Source organism: Podarcis cretensis (assembly GCF_951804945.1).
Source record: "Podarcis cretensis genome assembly, chromosome: 4".
Taxonomy (NCBI): Eukaryota; Metazoa; Chordata; class Lepidosauria; order Squamata; family Lacertidae; genus Podarcis; species Podarcis cretensis.
Genome location: NC_137173.1, coordinates 1,030,400 through 1,039,795, shown reverse-complemented (window position 1 = coordinate 1,039,795; position 9,396 = coordinate 1,030,400). Strand labels below are relative to the sequence as shown.

Below are 9,396 nucleotides of genomic sequence, written 5' to 3'. Positions count from 1 at the left end.
TGGAAGCCACCGGAATTGGGACTGTGTATCTTAAAAGTCTGAACTTGACTATAAACAATGTTTATTTGGTTCCAGAGTTGAAGTACAATCTGCTCAGCGTTTTGCAGATTGCCAAGAAGGGACTAAAACTGTCCTATGATGATGAGAACTGTGAGATCTACAAAGATGGAGAGTTGTATCTTTCTGCTGAAGAGAAAGATGGACTGTATTTGTTGACTTTTGATCAAAGTGATTACATGAATTGTAATTCTAACATGATCTCTTTTGCAGGTGTAGCTGAAAAGAACGCCAAGCAGGACACCTCGAGGATCAACAGGGCATTTCAGCGGGTGTATGCTGATGTGATTGGTCCTCTAGCACCTTCTAGAGGCAATGCAAAGTATTACCTAATATGTGTTGATTCTTTTACAGGTTTTGTCTGGATTTATCTTTTGGAGAGACCAAAAGACGCCTTAGAAAGGTTTAAAGAGTTTTGTGACAAAGTTAAAAATATGCATGATGCTGACATAGATTGTCTTTGCACAGATGAGAAGCCAATTTTTCTTTTACAGGATTTCCAGAGGTTCCTGAAGAAGGGATAAGACACAGAATTGCTAGTTCCGAAGAAGCTTGGAAAAGATGTGTCTGTGTTAGGGTGAACAAAGAATTGCAAAAGGGAATGCATGCGCAATTGCTAAGTTCACATCTGCCACATGAGTACTGGGCTGAGTCGCTAATGTCGTATTCTTATACGTGGTTGAGAAAGTTTTCAAAAGAATTGGGAAGTTCTCCTTTTGAGAAACTGTTCCACAGAAAACCTTCTGTTGCCCATTTCAAGGTTTTTGGGTCTCATGTGAGGACAGAAGCTCCGGGTGGAGTAAAGAATGCCAAAGGCATTTTTGTGGGTTATGAAAAGGGTCTCTACAGAGTAATTTTGTCTGAATCTGGTCAGGTGATTCTCACAAAATTTCTAGAGAGTGCTCCTGAACAGGAGAGAGTGATTGTTCACACATTTCCCACAGGAGATGATGATGATTCTGATGATGATGATGATGAGTTTGATCTTATTGAGTTCAGTAGTACTGATGATGACAGCGATAGCTCAGACAGCTCAGTTGTCACAGTCATTGAGAGAAAATCTCACGTAATGACTAGACCCTCAGAAGAGGAAGATGAACCACTGATTAAGCTTAGTACTGGTTCACCAGAGAGCTCAGAGGCTGAACCAGAAAGCAAAGGAGAGCAGCACCTCTTACGTAGGTCTGAGAGAGCAACGAAGGGTGTACCACCCAAGAGGTATTCAAAGGAGTTTGCTAACCTAGCTATTGCATGTGTTGCTGTTGTAAACGACCAAGGTCAAATTGAAGCTGTGTCTGAGTCGGAGACAAAGGCACAACAGAGAGTTGCTAACCAAGGTAATGCAGAAGCACTCATTGCTTGGAAGTCACACAACCAGAGAGGTACATTGGTGAAACCAATGGCGGGTAGTTCCAAGGGTGGAACTGAAACAACAGGGGAGTGTTATACATATAACAACTGTTTGTTTTCTTCTCTGGATGATGCTTTGCTCGCTGCATGCATTGATACTTTAGGGGGAGTATGTTATTATAAAGCAGCAATGCAGCAGCAAGCAAAGGCTCTAGCAGCTCAGTCAGCTGCTTGTGGCTGGAAAGCCAAACAGGATGTGTGTGACTGTTGCCATGGAAACAAAGGGGCAGTCCATTCTGTACTGAGCACCGGATGTTAGCTCAGTGTGTGTGTCATATGACCTGTACAGGATGTACATGGGTGGAGTTTATTCTTACTGCTGTTGAGTGCAGACATGTTTCTCTGTACTGATGTAAAGGACAGAAATAAAAGATGTAAATAGATTTCTGTCTGCTTCTTTCCCCTCCCTGGGGGACACCAAAGGGGAGAGAGAAGGAACGGTGTGTTTTTCTCACAGCCTGAGAAAAATCGCCGAGACCTCGCCAGCTTATCTGCCGGGAGTAGCAGCCGGGAGGTCGCCAAGGAATATCTGTCGGTGCCTAGAAGAGGTAGGCACATTCCTCTGACCCAGGCAGAATTCCAACATTTTCAACCTTCTTGGGTCCACAGCTCCCTTGACCAACTCCCTTCTTTCTGCAGCCCCCCTGTGGGGCTCAGGAGCCCAGTTGTGCCACCCCTTGCCTGGAGAGCTGGCAGCCTCTCACCCTTTTGGAACCCCCTCCCTTGTGGAGTGTTCCCTCAGCCTCCACCGCTCCTGGTCTCTGAGCCACCCCCCACAACCCAAAGAGAGGTGCTTCCTCACACTGCCCCACAAGGGCCTTAGTGGCCCATTGGAGACAGGCCAAAGCTGAACGGGAGGCAGCAGTGGCAGCGGCAAACACAAGAACGGCCAGCGCAGCGCATGTGAAATATACTCGGAGTCGAGAGTGGATTTCATGCTCTTTATTCAGCTCATAGTGGTGAGGAGGAATGCAAGTTCCCCTAAAATATCTGCTTTATATTCATTATTTACTCAATGGGCTGCATGTGATTGGCTAATTCCGGGATTCTCCTGTAGGCCAATCAGGTTGTGGATTCACTTCCACCTGGAGCTGGATTGGGTGGCCCCTGCAGACCAATCATACTGCTGCATTGTTCCTAGGACCAATCAGACTGCTGCATTCTGAATCCTATAGTTCTAGGACCAATCAGACTGCTGCATTCTGAATCCTATTGTTCTAGGACCAATCAGACTGCTGCATTCTGAATCCTATTGTTCTAGGACCAATCAGACTGCTGCATTTTGGATCCTATTCAACGCAGCATATAACAGCCTGCCTGCCTGGCCTCCCACTTGTCTGTCCATTCCCAACAACATGGGCTGGCGGGCTGGGCTCCTTCACCCACTTCAGCTCCTGGCAACCAGCACCCCCTGACCAACCCCAGGAACACCATTCACCTGCAGCCATGGAAGCCTTTGGGAGGCAGAGATGTGAGGGGGCATCAGAAGAGGAAGGGAAGGAAAGAGAGGCAGAGGCCAGGGTTGCCCACAGCACCCCAACCATCATTCAGGGCACCCAGGGTGCCATGGCACATGGGTTGAAAACCACTGCCATAAAGCATTTTGTCTTCTTTTTTTGGTGAAGTACCAACTCCTAGAGGGGCAGCTCTGTAACTTGGCAGAGTGAAGAGACCTTGGATAGGTGGGGAGGAGAGACTCATGACCCCCTGGCAGTTCCTTCCTCCTGCCCCTGAAACAAAAAAGAAATATACCGTATTTTTCGCTCCATAAGATGCACTTTTTCTTCCTAAAAAGTAAGGGGAAATGTCTGTGCGTCTAATGGAGCGAATGTGTGGTCCCTGGAGCCAAACTGCCCAGGGGCAAAAAGCAGATCATGCTTTTTTTTTTTGGAAGAGGGATGTGAGTGTTGAAACAAAGCCGCTGATCGTTTGCCGATCAGGGAGAGAGATAAGGGACACTAGAGATAAAGGAGGCTGCCTGGGAGGGGGGAGGTAAAGAAAGCAAACTTGCAAAAGGGGGAAATAGGAAGACTAAAGCAATAAGGAGAGAAATTAGAAGAAAAGGAGGAGCAAAAAACTGCTCCAGCTAAGGAAAAGACATTAAGGCAAACAAGAGGGAAGGGAGTGTTGACAGGAAGCAGCTGATTGGTGGGATCGGGAGAGAGATAAGGGACTCTAGTGGAGGCTGTTTGGGAGGGGGGAGGTAAAAGCCCATGGATCCTCAGGATTTTTGCACTGGGTCACCCCAAATTCACCATCAGATCACATGTCTGTGGCCACAGCATGAACCACAAAAATCATACATCCACTGTTTCAATCAGAATATTATTTTTTCTTGTTTTCCTCCTCTAAAAAACTAGATGCGTCTTATGGTCAGGTGCATCTTATGGAGTGAAAAATACGGTATATTCTTCTCTGTTGGAGGCCGAAGCTGAGAGTGGCAGGCCTCCTGGCCCTGTGGCAGAAGACGAGGGGGGGGCAAGGTCCAGCTGCCAGGCCCATTGGCTCCTGGGTGTGTGTGTGGGGGGGGGGGGGAATGGTGGGAAAAATCTTATCCCATGTCCTGGGACAGCTCTGCCTCCTTAGCGTCTGAATCTTCTTCTGCCCATCCTGTATGGGCCTATGGCCGTAAATAAAATTACCTACCTAAAATTACCTACCTTCTGCCCATCCATTTCTTGGGCTATTCTGAATTGAGATCCCACAAGGAAATTGCAAGGTAAGTGGGGGGGGGGCTGATGCCCTCTGCTCCCCCCTCACTCACCTCAGGCCTCCTCAGCTGCTCCACTTCCTGATGGGAGCGGGGGGGGGGGTGTCTTCATCTTGGGCCTCCCAGTACGATGCTTTTCTAGATCCTTCTCAAATATATCTTGCCCAAGAAACCGCTTTTGCAGCCAGGCTGGCCATAAGAGCACTGGAAGGAGGTGCTGGATCCAGTCCAGCCCCCTGATCTCACAGCGGCCAACCAGAGGCCCACGTGGAAACCACCCCCCAGCCGGATTCCAGCACAAGAGCTGCCCCCCATCTCCTGCGGCTTCCAGCAATGGGTCTCCGAAAGCCTTGCTGCCATCAACTGATCTCTTCTCCTCCATGAATTTGCCTAATCCTCTTTTCGAGCCATCCAAGCTGTCTCCTGTGGCAGGGAGTTCCAGAGGTTAACGATGCGCTGCGTGAAGCAGGACTTGCTCTTCTCGGTCCTGAACCTTCCAGCATTCAGTTTAAATCTTTCCTCTGCCCACCCTCCTTTCTCATCTGCAAAGGTGGCACCAAACGTGCCCCCCCCCCCCGCCGCCTTGCCGAGGGCTGTCTCCCCCTCCCTCTGAGCTGCTCAGATGCAGCCCCCTGGGGTGATGGCGGCAGGGGGCCCTTTGTGACCTCACAGGCCAGCCCTGCCTTCTGCTGCTCCAGCTCCAAGCCTGCCCACCTTCCCAGCCGCTGAACACCCCCTCCATGTCCAGCCCCATGCCCTTGGCCTTGCCCATGCCCACGCTCTCTTGCCACCCTCCCGGACCCCTCTAGGCCTTGTCCAGTTGCTTGCAAGATGGACGGCGGGGTCCAAACCCTGCAGATTGGGGAGGCGGATGCCAATTGGGAGCTGATCCGGGACAAGGTGAGGAGGAGGAGGAGGAGGAGGAGGAGGAGGAGGAGGGGAGCTGGCCTGGCGAGGGGCACCCTGGGAAGGAGGGGCAAGTCTGCAGCATGGGCTTCCTGGCTGCCCCTCACACCAAGACCCCCAGCGCGGTATCAGGGGGGCCCTGCCCCATCTCCTCAGGTGGAGAGAGTGATGCCTCTGAATGCCAGGGGCCGGAGACCCCAGGAGGGGAGAGATGCTCTGGGACTCAGATCCTGTGTGCAAGTTTCCCATTGGGGCATCTGTCTGTCCCCTGTGAGAACAGGAGACGGGCCTGATCCTGCAGGCACTTCCCTGGAGAGGGGCAGCAGAGCTAACCTGACCTGGGGGCTCTCATGTGACGCCTTGTGGGGTCCTCAGTTTAAGGAGGAATATGGCTCATCCTGGTCCCCCTCCTCTGCCCACCTTCCAGCTTGTCAAACATCCTCCTTAAATTGTGGTGCCCAGAAGTGGACACAGGACTCCAGGTGTGGTCTGACCAAAACAGAATACAGTGGTACCTCTGGTTATATACTTAATTCATTCTGGAGGGTCCATTCTTAACCTGAAACTGTTCTTAACCTGAGGTACCACTTTAGCTAATGGGGCCTCCTGCTGCTGCCACACGATTTCTGTTCTTATCCTGAAGCATCCTGAAGGGCAACCAAAATGGTCAAAGGCCTGGAAACGATGCCTTATGAGGAACAGCTAAGGGAGCTGGGCATGTTTAGCCTGGAGAAGAGGAGGTTAAGGGGTGATATGATAGCCATGTTCAAATATATAAAAGGATGTCACATAGAGGAGGGGGAAAGGTTGTTTTCTGCTGCTCCAGAGAAGCGGACACGGAGCAATGGCTCCAAACTACAAGAAAGAAGATTCCACCTAAACATTAGGAAGAACTTCCTGACAGTAAGAGCTGTTTGACAGTGGAATTTGCTGCCAAGGAGTGTGGTGGAGTCTCCTTCTTTGGAGGTCTTTAAGCAGAGGCTTGACAACCATATGTCAGGAGTGCTCTGATGGTGTTTCCTGCTTGGCAGGGGGTTGGACTCGATGGCCCTTGTGGTCTCTTCCAACTCTATGATTCTATGATTCTATGATTCTTAACTCAAGGTACTATTTCTGGGTTAGCGGAGTCTGTAACCTGAAGCGTATGTAACCCGAGGTACCACTGTAATAGAGTGGGACTATGATTTCCCTTGATCTGGACATTAGCTTTTTCTCCTGCTGCATCACACTGTGGACTCATGTTCAGCTGTTCAGCTTGTGGTCAACCAAGACCCCTAGATCCTTTTCACATGCACTGCTAGTAAGCCAGGTCTCCCCCATCTTATATTTGTGCATCTGGTTCTTCCTGCCTAAATGCACAACTTTACTTTTGAAACAAAAAATTTTTTAAATTAAAAAAATAAAAGAATGCCTCCCAGTAGTACATTAGAGATCAACTAAGTTAGTTATTGGTATGAGCTTTCGTGTGCATGCACACTTCTTCAGATACACTGAAATTGTAGTCACCAGACTAACTAACTTAGTTGGTCTCTAAGGTGCTACTGGAAGGAATATTTTATTTTAATTCAATTTGTTTTGTTTTGTTTCGACTACAGCAGAGCAACAAGGCTACCTACCTGTAGCTAGAACCTGACTTTTGTCCCCAGTGAAATTCATTTTGTTAGCTAGCACCCGGTTCTCCAATCTGACAAGGTCATTTCGAATTCAGATTCCGTCTTCAGTCTCTCTCCAGCCGTGATCCCGGGAGGGTTGCCCTAGATGCCCCTCGGGTGCCCCTCCCCATCCTGACCCCCCCACCTCTCTCTGGGCAGGTGGTGGAGGAGCGCTTCGGCCCCACGGTGGTCCCGGTGCCCTTCCTGGAAGACGCCGCCTCCTACGACCTGCTGACGGTGCTGATCAAGAAGCCCCCCCTGGGCCACGGTCTCCTCTCCCGCCAGCGCTGCCTGGTGCCCGTGGGGCCCCTGGAGAACCTGCTGCAGGAGGGCACCCCCGCCCGGGAGCTGACCCACTGCACGCGCGAGTACAACGCCCGGGTGCGCGGCGAGTCGCGCTACGAGGAGACGCGGCTGGTGGCGGGCGCGCTGCGCCACCTGCGCCTGACCATGTCGGGGGTCCACAAGAAGGTGGCCTTCCTGGTCCTGCGCCCCGGGACCGTGGCCCTGCGCCCGGACCTGCCCTGGCTGCGCTCGCAGAGCAGCGTCTACGTGGTCTACGAGGTCTTCTACTGCGCCAGCCTGGCCCTGGCCGTCACGCAGGGCGCCGAGCGCAGCATCTTCCACCGCGAGCAGCCGCTGCCCGTCGCCTTCTCCTGCCTCAAGTTCGCCCTCGGAGCCAAAGGGGTGCTGGGCTCCCAGAAGCCCACCGGCCACAGCTTGCCTGCCAGGGCCGCCTGGGTCCGCATGGCGGTGCTCGAGCCCCCCAGGACCCCGGCGCCCCCCCTGGAGAGCCCCCTGCCCAAGGAGGAGGGCAAGGCTGCCCGCAAGCGCTGGAGACCCCTCAGCAAGCCCACGGGGACCCTGGCAGGTGAGGCAAGCCCCCCGTTTCGCTGCCGACTTGGCTGGTCATCGGTCAGGGATGCTTGAGCCGAGATTCCTGCATTGCAGGGGTGGAAATGGATGACCTCGGGGGTCCCCTCCCACTCTGAGATCCTGATTCTATGGAGAGGGCTCTCCGCAGCCACTAGGCGGGGCGGCTGCGCTCTGCCTCTACAGCTGGAGGAAGTTTTCAATGTTTGGTGCTTTCATTATTGGGGGCAGCCGGGTTTCTGGGTCCCAGGTGCCGGAAGTCGCAGGAGAGAAGAGCTGTGTTTGAATCCTGCTTGTGGATCTCCCTGGGTGGCCCCCTCTGACCCAGAGGAAAACCTCTTCTTCTCTTCGTAGGCTTGCAGCTGTGCTTTCAAGTGGGGGTAAAAATAAGGTCCATATTTTTGGCATCTGGCAACCTACAAGCCCCTCTGGTTTCAGACAGCACATGGGAAGAAGAGTCTAAAGAAGCCCAGGGCACAAATTTCTGGCGGCCTTCTAGTGGCTAAATGCCTCTGTCTCAATTTGCTGGCATCTAGATCCCGCCCCCCCCCGGTCATTTCTCAAGGGCACCCCCCCCCCACTGCCGCCTGGCACCCCCTTCCAGCGACTTGGCTCCCTGCATTGCAGGGAATTGGACTAGAATTCGGGGTTCCCCACCTGTGGGTCCCCAGAAGTTGTTGGACTACAACTCCCATAATCCCTGAGCTCTGGGCCTTGCTAGAAAGGGGTGATTGAGAAAGGCTGGCTAGATGATCCCGAATTGTGGGTGGGGGGGTGCCATTGCTTGGCCTGTTCAGAATTGCCCCCCCCCCTTGATACAAGGTCCACCTGCGTTAGCTGCGATTCCTGCACTGCAGCAGGTTGGACTGGATGATCCTTGGAGGTCCCTCCCAACTCTACGATTCTCTGCTTTTCCCACGAGGGGAGAAGCGCTTTGGGGAGAGGGCTGCTCTTGCCCCCAGCCAGGCCCCCACTGGCAAGAGCCCCACATTAGCCCCTACAGAGGCCTCTGCCGGGCTTCTCCCCCTATGCCCCAGCTAGTGGGGCTGAAATGTGGGGGGGGGAGGTGGTGGTTTGGGAATGTCCAGCGGACAGCAGGGCACCTTCTGGGAAGGTCTAGGAAGCCAGGGGTTCCTGCGCCACAGGGGGCTGGACTAGATGCCCTTGGGGAGCCCCACCCAACTCTTTTATGCTGCGATTCTTCTGGTCCCCGCAGGAAAATGGCCCTTCCGGCGCCACCACCCCAAGTCCGGCCCGTCCACTGCCAGCCTGGCTGACGCTGAGAGGCACTCCATGTCGCTGCCCCTCCTGCAGAGCGCCACGGCCGAGAGCGACACCGAAGAGTGAGCCCAGAGACGCCGCCAATAAAGAGCCCTTTGCACCCAGAGCCATTCGTGTGGCCCCGATTGGAGGGGGAGGGCGGGCGCAGGAAGCCGGGGGGGGGGGGGAGCAAGCCAAGAGAGAGAACCTGCAGCGGGGGGGGGGGGGCAAGTCCCAGAGGAGGAGCTACCTCATGCTCTGGGGGGCACCCATCTAGTAGTTTAGAGGTCCCGAGCCCTAAGGAAGTCAGACTATCCTCCCCCAGGGCCAGGGCCTTCTCAGTGGTGGCTCCAACCTGGTGGAATGCTCTGTCCCAGGAGACCAGGGCCCTGCAGGATTTAACCTCCTTCCGCAGGGCCTGTATGACAGAGCTAATCCGCCTGGCTTTCCATTTGAACTCAGCCTGATCTTTTATTTCCCTCCTCTTCCCTCCCCCTCCCCTTTCTTTGAAGATTCCCCGCTCTGGGA

At 53.3% G+C, this 9,396-nt stretch overlaps 1 protein-coding gene across 1 annotated transcript; it reads left to right on the top strand.

The window, feature by feature from the left end:
* The first annotated feature begins 4,849 nt into the window (after nucleotides 1-4,849).
* Nucleotides 4,850-8,995, top strand: LOC307214991 (uncharacterized protein C11orf42). Its single transcript, XM_079974111.1, has 3 exons — nucleotides 4,850-5,077; nucleotides 6,895-7,606; nucleotides 8,825-8,995. Exons 1-3 carry the CDS (start codon nucleotides 5,009-5,011, stop codon nucleotides 8,953-8,955), a joined length of 912 nt encoding a protein of 303 aa, XP_079830237.1. The 5' UTR covers nucleotides 4,850-5,008; the 3' UTR covers nucleotides 8,956-8,995.
* Nucleotides 8,996-9,396: the final 401 nt, after the last annotated feature.